Genomic DNA, 20,269 nt, shown 5'->3' on the forward strand with positions numbered 1-20,269 from the left:
GACCAATCCCATCTGGAAGCCTCACTTTGGTTACTTCGACCTCCCATCCTCGAATTCGTCGTTCGCATTACTTCTTCGACCGTCCGCCTGCCTCTACCCGTTGCCTCTTGTATATAAATTTCGACTCCTCCCTGCGCTGCCCGCCGTCTTTTTCCTACTAGAAATCAATACGGTTAGTATATGCCCGAGGACCTTTGGATTTGGCCGAACCGCAACATATGCATCCCAGAGTTTGTTTTTACTAATACCAAAAGCAGTGCCATGTACTAGACATTTCGGATCGCGGCCCAGCTGTGTCTGGTAGGGGCCGCCTAGGATCCCAAGATCTCCATCGTTATCGAGAATAAATACCGGAACCATCCCCCAACATCAGTCCCGTCCGTCGTTTTTATCTTCTTTCTCTCTTCTCTCCGATGCCCTGGACCGAGGAGCGCTCGACCACACCAACTCAACCCAATGGCAGGAACCGTCCCCGACTTTTCATTGCCGACACCATCTTTCTTTAATATTTTTAACGATGCGCCGCCTGCGATCGCCGCATCGCCTAATCTTCCTGGAGGGCCATGCAATTTCGTGGATATGAGTCGTGATGGCCAAGGACCCAAATGCGGATGCCGTCGTTTCTGGAGTCGCAGCGCATTCGCAGCCAGAACAGGCGGCGGGAGCCCAGCAGGAACATCACCAGGATTTGCAAATGGATTCTCTAATGGAAATACTGGCGGCCTAACAGACGACGCCACCTGGTGCATGTGTTCCCATCATGCTTGTTTTCATGATGATATTCGCAATGACCAGCAGCTTCCTATTGCCGTCACGGCTAATATCGATGCTGTCAATAATGGTCAGGAAAACGAGCGGCCAAGGGCCAATAGGGAACCTCTCACACCAGTGATGCCGGATCTGCCCTTCAAGTTACCAGCGCCAACGGAACCAAATATGGATTTTTATACGTTTAATGAGGCCGATTCTTTCTCAACTCACTTAGAGGACCGGGACAATGCGCCACAGAATGAGGTTGCGGCGCCCGCACCAGAACCTTCTATTCCTGATACCCTGAGTTGGAACGACTTCATCCAGTCCGGTCCGGAGGGAGCCAATTTGCTCCCACCAATCCCAAGCCAGTGCCTGATGTCTTCCCAACCGAGTTCCACAACGTCGTCTACTAAAATAGGATACCTTCGACCTTTCGCTGGTAAAGGACTCGAGACACTAAGTGGTGCCAAGTCCAAATTATGCCAACCTCCCTTGGAACAGGATGACATCCAGCCAGAGGATACCGCTGCAGCGAGCATGGATTATATCGTAGATGAGGAGCAGACAATCGCCAATACACCAAGGTCTTGTAGGCATGAAGATATGACCGCGAGGCACAGCTTATCTCCCCCGGGTCCTTCTCAAGACAGGTTTAGACAGTTGTCCGATACTATTCAAAGTCATGAGCAGCGATTAGATAAACTTGAAAACCCATCAATCTCGGCCGCCAGCCACGATGGATGTGATGAGAAACATGACCAAAGCGACCTCAGAATCACCGAACTCGAGTCGCGTGTGGAAGAAGTCGAGAAGATGATTAACGATAATAGCAGTCAAACTTCGAATCATCGTCACGGCCGACACATGGGTGTTGATGTATCCACGAGTAGCGTGATGTCCGTATCAACCGAAGGGAGCGAGGGTGTAGCGAGTTGCGCAGAGCTCTACAGCCAACTTCAAGCTCTACGGTCCCAGCTCAGTCAACTACAAGGCCTCTCGTCATTCACATCTTATTCTCGCCCGTGGGAAGTCGAGGTTATATTTTTACCCTTTCCCTTAAAGAGCGTGTGGGTGGAGTCGCACAGTTTCGCAAGTCAACGTATGTCGGGCGCCAGCAGTGTAGAGCCCGATCAGTGGACACAAATGCCTAGCAGCTATTCCACCTTCGAGCCCCAATCGCCCGCTTTTAGCGACTGGGCCGGGCCTGAGCTTGAGTCAGACTGGCTCCTCCCACGAGCATTCGCACCCGATCGCGTTATCGAACAACGACTTAGGAGTCGAGGCCTCGTTAAGAACGTGACCATTCGCAGCCCCGATGCTCGAAGCGTCCATCAAGCCATATCCGAGGCTTTCGGGACTCTGTTCCGTACCTTCTCTCGGATGCAAGCAAATGTTCATCACGGCTCCACTCAACACCATCGCGTCGCCAAGTTCCTCGGTCTCCAGTCGCCATGGGTACCACTACGCAAAGTTCATAGAGATTCGAGACTGCGTTTCCTATCGCCGTCCGAGATGGTTACACCAGTAACGTGGGATGTCTCATTCCTACGCTCAAGTGTAGTCATGAAGGCAACTGGCGTTCAGCGTCTCTTCATCACCCACCCTGAGGCATACCTCCAAGACCAAGATGCATATGACAATGGGTGGAATTGGCAGCGCTTGCGCGAATTGAGCCGAGTTTACGCAGACTCCCAGAGCAGCCAAGAAGTTCCTGAGGCAGATGCTATGGAAGATTGCTGGGGATGGAATGACAAGCTTGATGAACATGCCGCCAGCACCAATACCTCGCAATCTCTTAGTCTTCGACAGGCTGCGCAACGTAATTGGCGGGCGACGTCTATGTCGCCGGCCCAGAACCTTCTCATTAGCGCTACCGCTATATCACCTTCTCTCGGCACTCATCGTTCCGTTTCTCGCGCTAAGTCCCCAGCGATATTAAGGGAACGCAAACCATCGAGGCCACCTCATCTCCGCACTGCATCCATGCCTCCAACTGCGGTATCCGTTCCATCGCCCGCCAAAGCGAAACGGCGACAAACATCATATGTTCATCAATATGAACGCCGTCCTTCGCCGCAAGTTATTCGTGTAGTCCCTACAATAGGGCATATCGCAGGCTTAGCGAAGCGCCGTAGCACACGTTCCCCATCAGTCCGACAACGAATCACGCCGCGCTGGAGTACCGCATCCCCAACTCCAGTGCCCGAAATTTATGTCGGCCGTCCTTTAACACCATTCTATGCGACACCTTATAGCAACGCTCCGTATGTAGAAGCTCGAAATAGCCGTAGCATACCTAATATCGATGAGGGCGACGACGTTGGAGAGAGCGGTAGCGGCACCGAGCCTAATGAAGAGGAAGGTGAATACATGGATGAAGATCAAGATGAATATTCAGAGAACAATGATAACGATAGTCCTATGATTGACTTCACTCATCAAGATTCTCAAGAGTCGTGGCAAGATGGGCAATTGCACAGCCGCCCGGAAGATGAGCCATGGCTAGGGATCGAAGATGCGGAGAATCGCGACCCAAATCATATCATTTCTATACATGTTGATGATGACGCCATGAGTGATGCAGATGACCTCGGAAATGAGAGCCAAAGGTCTAGCGTCCCGAGCGAGTATCCGAGCACCCAGCGCGCTTGGATAGATGCCGAAGAAGCAATACGGGTTTATGAAGACGGCGATGAGGGTCCTACGGGCAACGGTTCAGGCGCCGGGAAATGAAACCAAAGTTCGGATAATTTTCCTTTTAGATTGATGCGTTTAGAGTCTTGCATTCTGGGTTAATCGCGGCGCGGGATGCGATCGGAGCCTGGCGGGGCGATGATGATATGGAGCGAGGTACTGGCGTTTTGGGTGTTATCTATATGATGTGGGCTGCCATTTATTATTGTTATCCGATGGATGTGGTGTTTATATGGGGTGTGGATGTCTGTTATCTGGCCTTCGTGCCTTCAGCGATTTCTTAACTATGTGATATGGAGATGTTGGGATGGTGGGTTAGGTATGTATGAGGTATCGGGTATCCAATGGAAATGGCAAAATTCTTCTTCCCGTCCGTTTCTTTGTCTTTTAAAGTGTCCATGGGTTGGATACAATCCCCTCTCACATACGAGCATCTGGGGAACAAAGGGTGTGAATGCACATCGGGGAACACCGGTCGGGAATGAGGAGTAAGTTAAAAGGTTTGCTGGTATGACTTATGGGTTGATAGATTGGGTAGGTAAATGAGGTGAGATGATGGGTATGATTGATGGATATCTCAACTCGTTGTATACCTAGCGTTGAGGCTCTCTGCTAGTTGACCAATTTACATTGTTGAAGATTGAAGATTAGGAATGTGCATGTTTAAAGTGGTTGTAGTTGTGATTGTGCAATTGTCTGAGGTAGGACTTTGGGGTAACACAGGTGTTAATGTGAGATCTGATATAGTAATTGTTAACGTTAGGCAACCAACTTATTAATGATTTTTTCTAGTCTTATCTTATTTTTAAATTTATTAATAATTGTATAATATTCTAGCTTTATAGGGTAGGGTGTTGTTTCTTTGGAGTGGAAAAAGGATAGGTCATATATAATTAATCTTGCGGTCACCAAGACCTGGGGATAGTGGCTTGGTGTAGGGTACTTGTAGAATTTACACAGCTGGGATGCGGATTCTTAGCCTTTAATGTTATAAAGGTGATGTTGAAATTGATGTTTTATATGTGTGGGACTTTAGGTATTAAATTTTATTTCGTTTTCATTCAGAGGTCAGAGGTTATCATCATTCATTCGTTCATTCATTCCCAATACAATACTCTCTGTCATGAGACCAACCATATAAGGGGGTTAATAACTCTGTTGTTGCGTGAGGAGATCGCAAGTAACTGTTATAGAAACTATCGTATACATACAAGAATGGCTTTTTTATTCTAAGGGCTCCTTTGCCTCCACATCGGCGATAAGGAGTTCCTCCAATACTTCCCAGGATGTATCCCTTCGTATGGTTCAACTACTGACACTTTCATCAGCCATCGCCAACTTTTTAAAACATAAAAAAAAGGCCCAAAGTCTAAAGCCATGTCCTCGAGTGACCCTGAAAGTCATCCTTCTCTCTGGTCCTTAGAGATCATCGCATCATAATCCATGACCTCGCTTTCTCGATGGGTTGACTTGGGGTTGATTCCCCTTGTTATGGCGATAGAAGATACTATGAGGACCACGGCCACCATGAATATTGTTGTGTCCCGTAAGTTTGTGTTATTTTATATAACAATATCATGGGAATATTCTTTCTGAATATCTGGCGTGCCTGCTCCGAGGATCCATTGCGTAAATTTGCTGGGTGGCTCCATGGTGTGGAGTCGGGTACTTCAAGGACGTCTAATAATGGGAGTTCTTCAAATAATTCTGCAATGTGCTCTGCCTCGGCGGCTTCGATTAGGGCGATGTTTCGATCAATGAGTTCTAGTAGTCGTTTTTTGTTAGGGGCTTTGGAATCGACGACGTAGTCTCTTAGAGTGAAGTCGGGCTTCCGCAGGGGTCTGTTGATTTGGTGAATTTGGTTGACCCTATTAACCCAGATGTAGCTGTCACTAGGCCTTCCCCAATCGCGGAAGGGTGGCAAGGTCCATTCGCCACCAACCTTCGTAGCTACAGTGACGTCCTTGTAATTGCTGTATCCATATTGGGGCCAACTAGGGGTATCGGAGGGCGGCGATATCTCTTGCTCGAATATGCCAATTTGGGGGTTAGCTCGATGATCCAGCCATAGCTCAAACACAGTCCATTTATCCCCGAGAACTGACCCTTCTCCACTAAGAATAGTTGCTACATAGTCAAACCATGGTTCGGTAGTGTGGCACACGGGTTTATATGTCGATATTCCAGGCTCTTTTCCAAACACATCCTTTCCGATGAACCCATCCTTAAGAAGCGCTGATACGAATACAACCACCTCGGATTTCGCAAACGACATATTGCCATTGTTCATACAGGCCCATAGAAAAATTGATGCCCTACGCCCACACCTTGGCACATACTTTATCCTTGTTAGCATCCAGGGCAGCATCTGGACCCACAAGAACAGAATAATTAGCATTGGTAACGAAATGGAAGTAGTATAATAACCGCGCGACGACCAACTTTCTTCGGAAGGATAGAGGGTCCCGAATTGGAGCATCAAACTCTTGTCCTCGACTTGATCGAATTGTTGAATAACCGAAGGCCCCCCAAATGGTTGTTCATATCTGATAAAATGGAGAAGCCCATATAGCTTTCCGTATAACGCATACTTATCATACTTCCCCTTGGATTCGGAGAAGAGAGTAATCTCATTCATTGCCAGCTGGCAAACCCATTCGCTCAGTTCGGCTTGCGTTACACCATGTTCTAGCAACTTGGTGTCGATCTCCTCATTTAGGACTTCAATAATTGAACGATGAGCGAAAATGAGGTACTGAAACGTTGGAGTCTCCTTATTTGTAGATGTCTCAAGTAGACCATTGAACCGAGCGTTAATCTCTTCTTCTGTGAGGACACGTCGATTCTTTCGTACCTCGGCGTTGCTAGCGTTTGTAAGTTGACAATGTGGTCTCACACTGTCTTGATCTACTTTATCCCAGAAATATAATAGGCTTAAGGCCAAAAGGTGTGATATTGGTTGAGGAGGATTCGTTACAAAAATTATCTGACTGTATTTATGAATAATCGCCAATAGAGTATACGATTCTCGTTGGTATAAAGGGGGGATGGTATTAAGCATGCGCTTTATAAATTCGACCAGTGGTTTCGGTTGGGCCTCGACGTGTATCCAGATTTGAGAAGGACTATAAGTAGCTTGTAGGCGTTTTCGTACCTCGATCATCACTAACTGAACCCAAAAGAAGACACCATCCGCTAGATCGACGATACGATCTACTAGACAGTAAATTTGGCATTCATGGGGGTGACAATAAGCGAACTGGCATTCACCCTCGATGTCTTTTATGTGAGCTTTGAGTTCTGGAAACCTGTGGTGTGTCTCCAGGCGCTCTGTGACAAAAGTCTGCATATCGCGCCTGGTTAACTTCTGAAGTCTGATTTTCTGTTTTGTAATATTGGTTAGGGCTGCGTATTCTCTGCTGGATACGCATATCTTGACCTTCCCCTCCGATTGAGAAGCCCATGTTCGAATAAGGCGCACCAAGTCATGGTAATCCTTAGCTCCTTTTCCTTCCTCGAACTCGTCGAGACCATCGATAAGAAGGAATATCTTATATTCCCCTAGTTCACGGGAGTTGCTCATTAATAAAGCAGTAGCTTGGGATATCTCGTCATAGCCTGCATCTGCGCGAAGGCCCCCACCATGATTGCCGATTTTTGGGACCAATAAGTCTATAAGCTCGGGGGCCTGCTCAAGAGCAGACATCAGTAGAGTGCATTCGAGCTCTGGGATCCCATCTTGGTTGGACTGGGACCAGAAGAAGTATCTCATTGAAAGGAGACGTGAGTTGCCAGCCCACTCACTCAGCAATTCACTCCTGAGTTCGTGTTTCCAGATGAATTTCATGAGTGTCGATTTGCCGGCACCAGGTTTCCCAAGAATGTGGAAAATACCATCACCCCTGCGTAGCCAATTGGTAAATGATATTTCGAGGCTTGGTTCAACTGCGAAAAGCTTTTCTGGTTCTCGAAAGATCCACTCGTAGGTGTTCTCACAGGCCCCTGATAATTCGTCATATCTTGGGTTTAGCTGTCTCCCATTGCAATAAGTACCGAGCATCATTAGGATATCGTCGAGCCTCTGCTTCTCTTTTGCGCGCTTGAATAGGTCGAGGATTTTTTGGTATTGATCAGATACATTGTCTGATGAGCTTGTAATATTGGACGAGAGTTCTTCGAGTTCCTGACGAAGGCCGAACGTCTCGGTCTTGGTGAATGCAATTGACTTTATTACGTGGTTAACCTGCGTCCTGTGTCATGCATTAGTCTAGTTCACTTCACTAGATATCCTATTCTTCTAAACATACTTTACAGATGCGGAAATAGCTAGATGAAGTGATTTCTCGCTCTTTTCCAATTCGGTCTGAAGGCTCCGAACCTTTTTTCTGTCGAGGAAGTGCCTACCCGTAGCCTTCAAAACGCTCTTTATCGAATGTGGCTTTTCCGATTTTCCTCGACCTAGCAAGGAAGTGATTTTGGACGAGAGGGCACGGCATCTATTGACCACTGTCTGGATATTGATATCCATACTGTCTGAGGCCTCCCCCACTTCCTCAAGACGCATGCATGAATTCTGAATGTCGTTAAGAATTGAAGCAATTTCCTCATTAAAATTGAGTAACCTCTCCTGTTCTTTCGGTAGTCCCGTAGTTGAGTCGTACGTTTCCTTAACTATCTTCCCTGCTCGACAAATAAGATCAAGCACATTGCACACGAGATTGATTGCTGTTACGGGATCCATGATGGCTTCCCGAGTCCGCTGGCTCGATCTCGGGATGATGTTTGAAGAGACTGGTGTGGGTTTGGTACTCGGAAAAGAAACCAACTGCTGGAAGTAATGAGATGTATTGTAACTATCACTGCATAGGAATCACCACTACCTAGAGACAAAACCTCCGGATACTACTACACACTGGACTCGATGATGACAATTGCTATTACTTGCCTCTCCGCGATATTAAATTATTTTGAAGGAGACGTGTAAGTTGCTATCTACACATCTGATATACTTCTAAAAAAGTGGCTCTTAAACGTGGCGCTCACTATAAATGAAGAAACTCCGAAAATCCCACCAACCACAGTCCTGACCCGACCCCAAATAGGTAAAAGGCAGGGGTATCTGCTAGGCCAATCCCTGTATAGTTTAGGTACGTACCTCTCCTAAAGCTACACATGAAATTGTAACCGAGTCGTTACACATGAGCGACATGTCTTGCAAGACCCGAGACATTACGATACTAAGATGGATGCCTAAATCATTCAGCAATAACAATTCTGGCATCGTCTATCTCCCAAACCTAGAAATGGGCGTACAGCCTGCTAAGATCGAGGGTCGCGACCCGGTGTCGCGGGAAGTGATGAGGTCTTGATAATGACCGTCAGACGTATGTCTGTTACATCTATGTGCTCCCTTCCTCCTAGTTTGCGGGCTGTGCATTTCTGGCGATAGGTTGTGAGTGTTGCTAGTCTAAGTCGTTAGTCTAGTCTGGTCGAAGAATCTTATATTGCAGATGCCATGATCTGTGATTCGTAATGGATATTTGAGTCACGGCGGCGATTATATGGTGTGCGTTGTAGTATTACGTGGTTGGGTATATTCGATTCTGATAGTTTGTCACGTTTCCATCTCCCTCCATTTCTATCCGCGCCCGGACCAACTTGTACAAGACTCATGTGTATCTACTGCTATGAATTCATATGGGCTCGCTCACAGAGGCAGAGAGTCAAGTTCTTCCTATCGATTGCCCATTTGTGGACTCAAGAAGAAGGCATTGGACCTCGAAAAAAGTGAATAATTCCAACCACCTGAGTATTTTAGGTACCTGGAGAAGCACTGAATACTGCAGAACAAATGGTCGCTAGTAAGCTTGGCGAATGAAGAAGGGTTTTCACAATATAAAGCAAATAAATGACGCCCCCGCCTCTAACCAAAAAAATAACAGAACAAAAAGTCAAAAGGAAATAAATGCCCAACACAGGAATCGAACCTGTTGCCTCCTCATTTCAATATTACCTGATGTGGGTATACTAGTGAGGCGCTCTACCGATGAGCTAGTCGGGCCAGCGTGTAGGTCCTGAACGGTGCAAGACCCACTTTATATTGAAATATAGCCCACAGCACATTATAAACCCTCGCTTCTTACCACAAATTTACCGCTTGTTAATCTCAAAAATTGTATCGTAATGCTTAACAAGAATGATGCGAAATATCGCTTCTCTAGTCGATTACAAAATTCGTCTCGAGTCGAGAATGAGAGACGATATCATGGAACTTCCGTTACCGTTCTAAATCACAAAAACACAAATATCACTGAGCATCCATTAATAAAAAAAGTCCAAATTAAAAAACAACGAAATATGCATATTTGTGCAATCTATCTACCTGCGAGCTACAAGTATACATGAGGAAAAATGTGCCACGTAGGTAGGTAGTATTTAGAATCCATTGCTGGTGTCCGATGTATCAGTCTTTTTGCCAGTCCAGTCCAATCTTGCCTTCGTGCCCTTTGGAGGCTAATCTATTATACAATGGCAATTATTTTTCCTCGCCTTTTTTTTTCATCTGTGCCTTTTGTGGAATTTTGGTTCCTCAATCTCGAATGAAAAACGTGACGTAACTTTTTTTGTGCTCCTTGAGCAAAGTAGAACGGAACGCCGATGATGAAGTCAGAATGAAATATCGTGGGTCATCTTCAGTTGCGTGGGAAATACGGTGGCGAAGCGATAGTGCTACCACCCGTGAGATCCATTCCCGTCATATCATCGTTTCCGTCATCGTACGCGTAAAAGTCATAGGAAAGCCTCTCTTTCCCAGAACGAGAGACCGTAAAACGAAAGAAGAATGCAACGCAACGCAAATGCCTGTGTATGAGCAGATCGGTACAAACAGTGGGAAGTACCCCGTCATATCGTGAAGTGGGAAATAGATGCCGTATGTATGTATAGACATGCATATGCATGCGACGTATTGGGGAATGAACGAAAAGTCTATGGGGAACCCAAAGAGAACATAAGTATCGTGGGCGGTTTCGCCGGGCCATCCAATAGTAGGTAGGCACAAAGGGTAGGGAAAATCCTATCCTTTTTTTCGTCTCTCTTCAGATGAGGAAATAATTCCAAGCAATGAGAGATCAGTAGTCGTTATCTATTTTAATTCCAAGTCGTTTGGATTGTTTGCGCATTTCGTGCCTTAAGTAAGACGTGCTCCGCTAGAGCTCGGTACCGGGCATGAAGGTTCGTCCTTACCGCTACCACTGCCACTGCTGTTCTCGCCGAGAGCCTCTAGGGAAGAGAACGGGTTTGTAGTCGGAATAGCATTACTACCTGCCTTGGGCATCTGCTGCGCCTGAGCCTGGTAACCCATAGGAGCTTCCGGGTTATAGGTTGTAGCTGGTGTAGTCGTAGAAGTACGAGTAGGCGGCGCAATAGGTCCGAAGGGAGAGCCGTAAGATACTAAGAAGAATAATGTTAGATCGCCGAATAATCGCTGGGGAATGGAACAAATTGAAACTTACCTATCGGGTTTCGCACTCCACCTCCAACGCCGCGCCCCAGGCCTCGTCCAGTTCCAAGCGACTTCTGTTCAGCGGGATCACTAGTACTAGCAGCACTAGCACCTCCACTTCGTCGCCAACTCGGGAGTCCTCCACCTCCAATTCCACTGCCACTATCACCTCCGTTACCACCTCGTCCCATGAAAGGTCCGTTATCACTGCTCAAACGAGCCGGCTCCTCACCAGCCATAGGTAAAGCAGCATCTCGCTGTCGCGACAGGTCGGCCTGATGCTTCTTCCACCAAGCGGGGAAGCCGTGGAACAGACCCAACTGGTGCTGAGTGACCTTGTCAAACGGCATCTCGTGCTTGTACTTGCATCCCTGCTGAGTAAAAGCGCAAACGCCCTCGTGAACCCACTTGTCGCAGTAGATCTTAGGGCGTCGCTGGGGCTGATTCTGTCCCTGGTGATTGTGGGTGTTTCCATGAGGATGCGAGTGTGAGTGATAATGTTGGTGGGAAGGTCCGCCGATGGAGGGAACTGCGACTGTCGCGGTGGTAGCAGCCATAGAAACCGGGACAAGCGCGGTGGTAGCAGCGAGAGAAGTCGGCGCTCCGAGGTTCAGACCGCTGAAGGAGCCTGAAAGAGAGGACGATGTGTGATGGTGATGTGTAGGAGTCGAAGGCGTCGAAGCGACGATGTTATCGATTCGCGACTATAATAAAGACTATGTTAGCACTGTGTTCACAACATAGCTGACTTTTGGTGTGTGGAACAAGCTAAATAAGAAAAAGCAATTCGTGGTAGATTAGCATGTTTTGGGCATTGAATCGCGTTTGTATTTGCAAGGATCCGATATTACGTTTAATGAAGACGTGCGATTCATAGTAAGACAAAGGAAAAATTGCATGGGGGGTTTCAATAAGTCGAGGGAAATAATAGACGCCATACCAGTTCTTGTATACGATATCGTGCTTCGGGCAAACGGTTGTTACTCACCTGAATGTTGTCCGAAGGCGACGACGGGGTGGTTGGTGAGCTCTGATTTTTGGGTCAGCTTCTCATTCATTCCTCCTTCTCTTGTATATTTTTATGCGCATATCCATATCAATCAATGTAGTAAATCATAATAAAAAATAATGAAATGTAACTTACTCTAAGCACAACCGTCTCAGTGTTACTTGACCTTCCACTAGGAGACAGTCCGCGTGGCATCGGTAGGACAATCATGCCGGTGCAGCCCTGCTGGAGTGCAGGGATGTCCTCCAGAGGCGGCAACATATCCGCCGGGATCAATCGCGTGTACTGACCGTTACCGCGATCGAAACAGTACGCGTAGCTAGAGTTGATCTGCATCTCGGGGGAGGATGTAGAAGGCATGTTAGAATGTAGCTGTTGTGTCTGTTGCGATGTAGAAAATGAAGGTAGCGAGAACTGCTCTATATGGGGACTTCCAAACGATAGCGGTCGCAGGTGTTGAATACCGATTGACGGGTCGAACGGTGGGTAGTCGTTGCTCACACAACCACCACCACCGCCGCTGTTGCCGCTGCCGTTTCCGGTGGTGCGAGCCATGAGCGCGGTTGCCTCGTCTTCAGCTTGCGACGATCGCCAGTTAGAGGAAGCGAGGTTTCGAGTAGAAAGGCCTAGTTGGGGAGGCATGTTGTGTCGCAAACTTTGGGGCTGAATAGCTTGGGGTTGTTGTGATTGCTGGCTCTGGTTTACGCTGTTTCGATCTGTAGCGAGCTTGGTTCGGCGTTCGCTAATGGACTGGAATGGGTTTCGGTCCATTTCTGATTGGGATTCGGCAAGGGAGTGAAGGCTGTGTTCTATATCCGCTTTTAAGTCGAAATCTAGAAGGGCGGTTGCTTGTTGTTGAGAGGTAGAAGGAAGTAGAGGGGCAGGGTGAGGTAGTGGTGAGGAGGAAGTTGCAATAATAGAACCTGGGGAACTGTTTCGAGTAGAAGAGCGAGAACCCCCGGAAGAGTAAGACAGGTCGGAGGGGGAGTTGACGTTTGGACCGGAGGCGGGAGGTGTGGGGAGGAAAGAGGGATCCATATCGACGAAAAGGAGGAACTGGGAATTTAATGAATGTGGCAACCACAGTCTGAACCTGAGTAATGGAAAGTAATCAAAGAAACCAAAGAAAGCAGAGACGAAGCAAACGGGCAACCTATGGGCACGAGCTCTAATTTATACCAACGTGTGGAAGCTCGAACCGTCGACGTTGGGAAATTTCACGTAGAACAAGACCCTTGGCAGCTTTAAAGTCGAGATGATGCTGAATAGGCGGGAAAAAGAGGTAGGAAAGTAGTTCCAATGAGATGACAGAGGGACTCTTTAAAAGAGGGCTGAAACCATTTCCATCTAGCAAGCTGGTATACCTAGACACAGAGCATACGCACATATCCACGTCCATAAGTGTGCTATCGGCGCCGTTTGCTGAGAGGCGTCAAATAGGGTTAGATGCATCCTACGGTTACCTGCAGCTCTGTCTTGTGTTTCCCACGTGACAAACGGCCTTGTACCTAGTTAACAGTTAGAAAACACTTAAATAATAACACAAAAGATGTCTTGGTCGCAATTAAACTTAGTTAAGAATTCCAAATTTGCCAAAATGTGCTTTTATTGTTCATTCGTGTACCCGTCTAGATGCTTGATGCCTATGGCGTGGGTAAGAACCAAAGTAGCTACATAAATGTAGAGACTACTTAAGCACTTAAGTCTATGAGCAAGCAACAAACTATGTCCTACAGGAAAATGTCTTCTTACAGAGAGACAAGTGATTGGAAATTGGACTCAAGATGGGCGAAGCATGCATCTTTCTTCGTCCATAACTTTGTCGTGGGATTGATTGATTGATTCATGAACGTGGGTTTTCGTCACCATTTTCTCGTCATCCTGCCATGGCTCGTAGATAGTTGATTAGAAGATTCTTGAAGGCCAGGACTTTAGGATGATCTCCACCAGTCCTGAGGGAATCGATAGCGAGTCGAATCGAGACCTCGGAACTAAAATCAACGCATGTAGTATTCGGGGGGTGTCTGGTCTTGCATATTAAACAGCTGCCTCCTTCGCCAGTAAAAGAAGCGAGTATATTGTCAGAAGGGTTGCGAGACGTATCGTGGGAAACATTAGGAGAAGGTTTAGTAGGTTGTTCAGTAGAAGGGGGTTTGGGGGGATTGTTAGAGGGGTATTTGCGCGGCCGACCACGCGGTCGCGGAACAGTAGTATGACTTGATTTCAGTATGTTTGAAGGTGGCAAATTCGGGGGAGCAATATTCGTAGTCGAAGGAAGAACGCCCGCAATTGGAGGCTGTCCATGATGAGATATCGGAACTATGTGGTTAGACTTCACGATGGAGGGATGAGGGTTTGGATTCATCTGTGGGAGGCTTGGGCGCGGAATCGGGGGCAGTAACTCTCGAGTCTGTATCGCTCTCTCGCCGACTTGTAAACTCCTGTTCGTCAATTTCCATGACGTTGGAGTCATGCTCTGAAGAGTTGTTTGCGGAAGAGCTGCGCGGGGGGGTTCGGGGGCGTCCGTCGTCAGCCCTGGAGAAGCTGGTTTTGTTAATCATTGGGGCTGTCAACTCTGGTGGTGCGCTTGCAGATCTACCTTTGGGAGCCTTAATCTTTGCCGCCGGGATTTCCTGCTTAATCCCACCAAGAGCCTGAACGCTACGTCCATCGACATTGTAATCGTCGGCGTCAACATCGTTATCGTCGAGATCGTCGTCGACACCATTATCGATGTATAGTTCGTCTTCCGTATCAACATCGGAATCGCCGTCGCTGTCCGCTTTGGGGCGCTGCTCGTCTGTTAACTCATCTGTGTCTTCATCTTCATCTTCGTCAGAATCAGAGTCAATGCCGGCAAAGACACCTACTAGGGCACTGTTATAATTGATTGGCTGCTCTCTGTTAGTGGTTGTGTAGATAAAAGTCTGGGGTGTAACAACTTACTTGAGTAGCCCGTCGCCTGGCACCACGACCATACTCCGCTTTTTGAGTAGCAACCTCTTTCTGATGCTCCTCCTCACGAAGCCTGAGGATATTTTCCCAGACACTGGAGTCAGCTGCCGGGGCGTTGTTATCGTCGGCACTGATGGTGTTATCGTTCAATGTGCCTGTGTCGTTAGCCCAAACGCGTGCAACTGAGAATTGCGTTTCGGCTGTCTGGTCGTTAGCATTTGTGCTTTCAGCTTGGCTTCTGTCAAGTAATTTGTCAACTGAGGCTGGGGTGTATGTGATCTTGACTTTATCTTTATCGCTAAAGAGCGATTCTGCACCTCTTGTCAAGATCGACTCGATATCACGATCGTCCTGGTTTTCGCTATCTAGACTCTCAATCAATGCGTGGTCCAAGGCCATCTTGCGCCTGCCTGTTTGCATGATTTCCTCTTCAACTGTGTTTTTGGTGGTGAGCTGGAAACATAAAACTTTTTCCTTTTGACCGATGCGATGTGCTCGCGAAATAGCCTGAATATCCTGATGAGGATTCCAATCTGGATCATAAATTATGACGGTATCTGCTGTTGCAAGATTGATTCCGACACCGCCAGAACGTGTCGATAGAAGCATAGCAAATAGTGAAGAGTCTGGCGCGTTGAAAGCGTCAATTTGCTTTTGTTTCTTAAGGGCGGAAATTTTTCCGTCGATACGCCCGTACTTGAGACCCAGCGATGTTAGGAAGTCCTCGAGAATATCCAAACAACCTAGGAATTGGCTGAAGATAAGCACTCGATGGCCGTTCTCTTTCAGCTTCGGGAGCATGATTTCAAGGAGCTTGAGTTTTGGTGATGCCTCAATAAGGTTCCGCTGCAACTCTTGATCGCTCACGAATTTGTCTTCAACCTCGCTGTTGAAGCAGAACGGATGGCAAAGACATTGCCGGAGGTCCATCATAATATTACCAAGTGTCTTTCGGTCGCCCTTGGTTAGCTTTCTTTTTGAGACGATAGCTTTTACAAGCTCGGGGTTTTTGGCCATGATAGACCTGCATAGTTTCTCCTGCAATAATGTCATAGTAACGGGTACAATGACTTGAGCCATTGGTGGCAAGAACTTCAAGACCTGAAGTTTAGTGCGTCGCAAGAAGTAGGGGCGAATGAGACTATGTATCTCTGGAATATTCTCCTTGGTTAAAATAGCATACTTCGCATCAAGCTCTTCAGCGTCGTTTCGAGGGTCAATAAACTGGAGAAGATTAAAAAGCTCTCTCTTGTTGTTCTGCAACGGTGTGCCTAATGAATGTTAGCAGGTTAAGCCAGCATAAGAATCCTTTATCACTACTCACCTGTTAGAAGAACTCTGCAAGGAATATTCATTCCAGTCAAGGTTTTGTATAGGATAGTGTCCTCATTTTTGAGCCGTTGGCCCTCATCGACTACCAAACCAGCCCACTTGACACTGTTGAAAGTGCTTTTCAATGTAACGGCTGCTTCGTAAGACATGATTACGACGTGTGCTTTCATCCCGTCCCTAACGCCATTGGGGAAGAGTTCATGTGTGAATGCAAGATCCTGAGAGACCTTACCACCATGGTATGCTACTACTCGAATACCAGGAACCCAGCTTTTCAGTTCGCGACGCCAGTTGGGACACGTCGAATTCGGAACGACAATAAGGAATGGCCAAACCTTGGGTCGGTCTTGTACAAGAGCGCTGATGAATGAAACAATCTGGATCGTTTTGCCGAGGCCCATCTCGTCAGCAAGAATCACGTTCTGCTGCTGGTGAAAATTGTAAAGCAGCCAGTTTACGCCCTCCATTTGATATTCCATAAGGGAACGTCCTTCCCTCAAACTGGGCGGTTGTGATTTTAGTTCGCAATCTTTCTGGAAGTCAAGCAAACGGTACTTGTTGATCCGTTCCCGTATTTGTTGGTCCGAAACAGATCGGAAATACCTTCCATTAAGATGTTCCTCGTACGCGGCTACAAAAGCATCCCAACGTGCGCCGGAATCTTGAGGCGGCGGCTCGTCCCAAACTACTTCGTCGTAACCCAGACCTTGAAATTTGACATATACTGCCACCACATCCGAGATGCGGGCTAGGTCTTGCGCTTTGGAGGAAGCACTTGAACCACGTTGGTATTTCACAGCAAGGATAACGTCAGCCAATAGCCATTCCTCCTCGATAGCAGACTCGGTCGTCATCTTTGGAAATTCGGTGTTCTCGCGTTTCAAGAATGCATTGCGCATAGGTGCCGTAGCTACACCGAATACCCAAGCTCCGGGCATCCAAGTGTCGTGATAATGTGACTGGCCATCCCATTTGACCAAGTATTCAATTTGATCAGCATTGAGATCATTGATTAGTTGACTCTTAGTATAGGTGCTCTGATCAGCAGGGCGCCATGCAACTAATGCATGTATCTTTAACTGTGTCTCCTGGCAATCTTTGCATCGCCATCCAGCCCTAGAATACTCTTCAAGACGCTCGTCGCGAATGCTTGCTCCAGCCAAGGTGTCTGAATTAAGCGGAGGCAGATGCTCCCAGTGGTAGGTACGCTTACACCCTGTGCAGCGGAAGAGCACATTGTTCTCATTGTCAATGAGACTGGGTTCAATCTGTGCGATTGGATCTTCCCCTCCATTCTGGACCCTAACGGCTTCTTCTTCCTTTGTGGTTTTCTTCAGTGAGAATGCCTCACACGAGACACCCGGGTGCTTGCAAACTTGGCACAATGAATAATCGGGAGCGCGATAGTCTTTTGACTGATACAATCCGATACAGAACTTACACTGGAGTACGAACTTATCTTGGGCAACCTTTGTGGCTCGGTGGTCACGCATAGAGCGTGCGCCAATACAATGCTTGTGGAAGGAGAGAGAGCAGCCTTGGCATGGTATAAAAGTGCCCTGGGTGTGATCTCCTCTATCGTTACAGGATTCGCACGTCTCTGAATGAACGGTTGGAAATTCGGATTCCTCGGAATAAGCCTCAAACTTCTCTTTCACTGCAGCAATCTTTTGTGCAGCCGGCGCAGCATGTATTTGTTCGTACTCGTCATTAACGTTAGGAACTCGCATGCTCTTCGTAACCCTGTTCGCTCTCTGTGATTTGCGAACCGGCTCAAACTCGATCTCAGAGTCGTCGCCTACATATCTAGCAAGCGAGGGGCGTCCTCGATGCTTTTTATTGCGTGACTGCGCGCCGCCAATATCGGAACGAATGAAGGGAATAGCTTCAGTATAGTCCCCATCTTGGTCGGAATCCGAGGATTGTGCCAATTCATCTTCGGAGTTGTTATGAACCTGTTGACGAGTTGGATTCATGGATCGGGTGACTCTCGCACTAGAAAAACGCAATTTGGATTGGCGCGTGAAGGCCTTTTTGAGAGGCGTAGGTTCTTCATCTTCATCTTCATCTTCATCATCGGAAAGTCCATAGTAGCCACTGAAGAGTTTCTTTCTTCGACTATTATCGGATGATTCTCCCCAGTATGCTTGTAAAGAAGCTTGTCGAGCACTTCTGCGAGCGGGTTGAACAGGAGTTGACGACCTGGGTCGCTTCTGCTGACGTTTAGGGTGATCCGAGTCTGATTCATCGTAATCGTCTTCCGGGAGAGCACGCTTTGCAGGGTGCTTGCTAAAAGAGAGCTGGTTTAGGCTAATTCTTGGATCTTGGTGCTCGCGTTGATATTGGCGTAGAGCATATGATCCATTTTCCAATTGGATCAAATCATCATATGCTAACTATTAAAATGGTTAGCATGGTAGGTAAATTAAATGCTTCTTCAATTGGGGCGTTGAAAACAATAGGGCATTGCAAAAACAAAACAGTAGAAGCAAATATAAATCTATATCTTCAAAATGAAAGCGTATATAAGATTGGAGATTCCCAACATTAAATGGACAAGTAGGGAATTGAAAGTACGACTTCGTAATGGCGACGGAGGCGTGAAGTGCGAGTTTTTCACGCTTGGTTGTAGGGAACCTACCATCTTGTCCAAGCTGCCCTAAGGAGGGGCAAGATGCCCTTCGAATACTTTCGAAGCAATCAAAAGGGAGCACCTCTCAATGAATATGAATGTAGGCAATTGAGTTCAGGGGAGGGGCGTAGGTGTGAGATGTATGCAATGTGTTCGATTAGGGTTATCTCAAGTAAAAATAGATCGTTTCGCGGATCAGTGTGTAAAAGTAGGATGTCTAGAAGGTTGAGTGAAAGGAAAGTGAACATGGCGGGTTATACTGCGCCATGTTAAGAGCAGCCTAGCGATATTCACAGGTAGAACCCGCCTTGCTCTATACCGGTGAACGGGGCGAGTAGAAGGTAAGTAACTGCCTAATCCTCGATCTCACCTATATGTGAAGGTATGGTCGACGAAGATATCCACCTCGTCGGCACTCGGCTTAGAAGGCAGGAGAAACCGCGACTAAGCGGCTAGGGAAGGCAAGAGATAAGTGAAATAAGTCACAAAGTTATTCGGGGATTAGGGGATGTTGTGAATAAGACATATACCGCGTCGACGAAAGGCATAGTCGCCATGGATGGCCTATAAAAGATGAAGCGATATAGATGTAAAAAGCAATATAAAGAAAAACAACTCACTAGACCAATGTGACCATCTTGGTATTCTATGTTGTAGTAGAGATCCTTGGCAACCTGAAATAGACCTAGGAGTCTTTCTACTACCTCGCTAGGAGGTATACGTTGATAGTCGGATGGACGGGAGGGCCGTGGGATTACTATTTCTATCGGCCGTCCCTTGACCGGCGCGGCTTCGTCGTAATCATCTTGATCATCGTACTCTTGATAATCATCATCATCTGCGTCCTTAACGCCGGAATCCAAATCCAAATCTGAGTTAGAGATCAGGTTTGCATCCGGTGTAGGGTCATAACCTTCATCCAGATTCGGAACTGAATCTTCCTTATCTGAATCCGAGTCGCCTTGTATATAATGATTAGTATATTGCTCAATAAATAAATGGTGAGCTAACTTACCATCAACCGGGGGATCGCCGAGGACTTGAGGATAATTGTCATCGACATCCTCCATCTCGGCGTCACTCGCCGGACTATCCATGGTCCGAGATTACCAGAATAAAAAAAAGAAAAATCGAAAGACGTCAATATGGGGGTACATAAAAAGCAGGTAAATTGCACAAGGCGCCGCCGTTGGGGTATCAAAGCCGATCTGGTGAAAGGTTAGCGATTAAAATCCGGCGCATTCGAAATAAATAGATAATTGGTGGTTCTAAAAATAGAAAAACTTACCGTAAAGAAAACGCCGGTATCAAATAAAGACGTCCCAAAGAAAATTAGAGAGCGACGAGAAAGGAATGCGTCTAGTGCACCGTCGATGAAAATATCGAGTTG

At 47.1% G+C, this 20,269-nt stretch overlaps 5 protein-coding genes and 1 non-coding gene across 6 annotated transcripts; 1 reads left to right on the plus strand and 5 right to left on the minus strand.

Moving 5' to 3' along the window:
• Positions 1-96: 96 nt before the first annotated feature.
• On the plus strand, positions 97-3,576 carry F4822DRAFT_205109 (uncharacterized protein). Its single transcript, XM_051453780.1, has one exon. The coding sequence runs from the start codon at positions 457-459 to the stop codon at positions 3,484-3,486; it is 3,030 nt and encodes a 1,009-aa protein (XP_051315338.1). The 5' UTR covers positions 97-456; the 3' UTR covers positions 3,487-3,576.
• Positions 3,577-4,954: 1,378 nt separating this feature from the next.
• F4822DRAFT_427911 (uncharacterized protein) lies at positions 4,955-5,722 on the minus strand (the record flags this gene model as incomplete). Its single annotated transcript, XM_051460822.1, has 1 exon — positions 4,955-5,722. The coding sequence occupies one exon, from the start codon at positions 5,720-5,722 to the stop codon at positions 4,955-4,957; it is 768 nt and encodes a 255-aa protein (XP_051315339.1).
• F4822DRAFT_442791 (uncharacterized protein) lies at positions 5,590-8,188 on the minus strand (the record flags this gene model as incomplete). Its single annotated transcript, XM_051463034.1, has 3 exons — positions 5,590-5,815; positions 5,890-7,697; positions 7,755-8,188. 3 exons carry the CDS (start codon positions 8,186-8,188, stop codon positions 5,763-5,765), a joined length of 2,295 nt encoding a protein of 764 aa, XP_051315340.1. The 3' UTR covers positions 5,590-5,762.
• Positions 8,189-9,413: 1,225 nt separating this feature from the next.
• On the minus strand, positions 9,414-9,508 carry F4822DRAFT_t59. Its single transcript has one exon. It is a non-coding gene; the product is annotated as a tRNA-Thr (tRNA).
• Positions 9,509-10,498: 990 nt separating this feature from the next.
• On the minus strand, positions 10,499-13,152 carry F4822DRAFT_205170 (uncharacterized protein). Its single transcript, XM_051453781.1, has 4 exons — positions 12,096-13,152; positions 11,892-11,981; positions 10,962-11,655; positions 10,499-10,899 (listed from the first exon to the last, which is right to left on the minus strand). The coding sequence occupies exons 1-4, from the start codon at positions 12,996-12,998 to the stop codon at positions 10,637-10,639; spliced, it is 1,950 nt and encodes a 649-aa protein (XP_051315341.1). The 5' UTR covers positions 12,999-13,152; the 3' UTR covers positions 10,499-10,636.
• A 684-nt stretch (positions 13,153-13,836) lies between these two features.
• On the minus strand, positions 13,837-19,976 carry F4822DRAFT_427914 (PHD/FYVE-zinc-finger like domain-containing protein; the record flags this gene model as incomplete). The annotated part of the gene is made up of 6 exons (XM_051460823.1): positions 13,837-14,504; positions 14,560-14,854; positions 14,907-16,186; positions 16,240-18,643; positions 19,500-19,840; positions 19,895-19,976. The coding sequence occupies 6 exons, from the start codon at positions 19,974-19,976 to the stop codon at positions 13,837-13,839; spliced, it is 5,070 nt and encodes a 1,689-aa protein (XP_051315342.1).
• Positions 19,977-20,269: the final 293 nt, after the last annotated feature.

This window comes from Hypoxylon trugodes (assembly GCF_022578975.1).
Source record: "Hypoxylon trugodes strain CBS 135444 unplaced genomic scaffold F4822scaffold_4, whole genome shotgun sequence".
In the NCBI taxonomy this organism is placed as follows: Eukaryota; Fungi; Ascomycota; class Sordariomycetes; order Xylariales; family Hypoxylaceae; genus Hypoxylon; species Hypoxylon trugodes.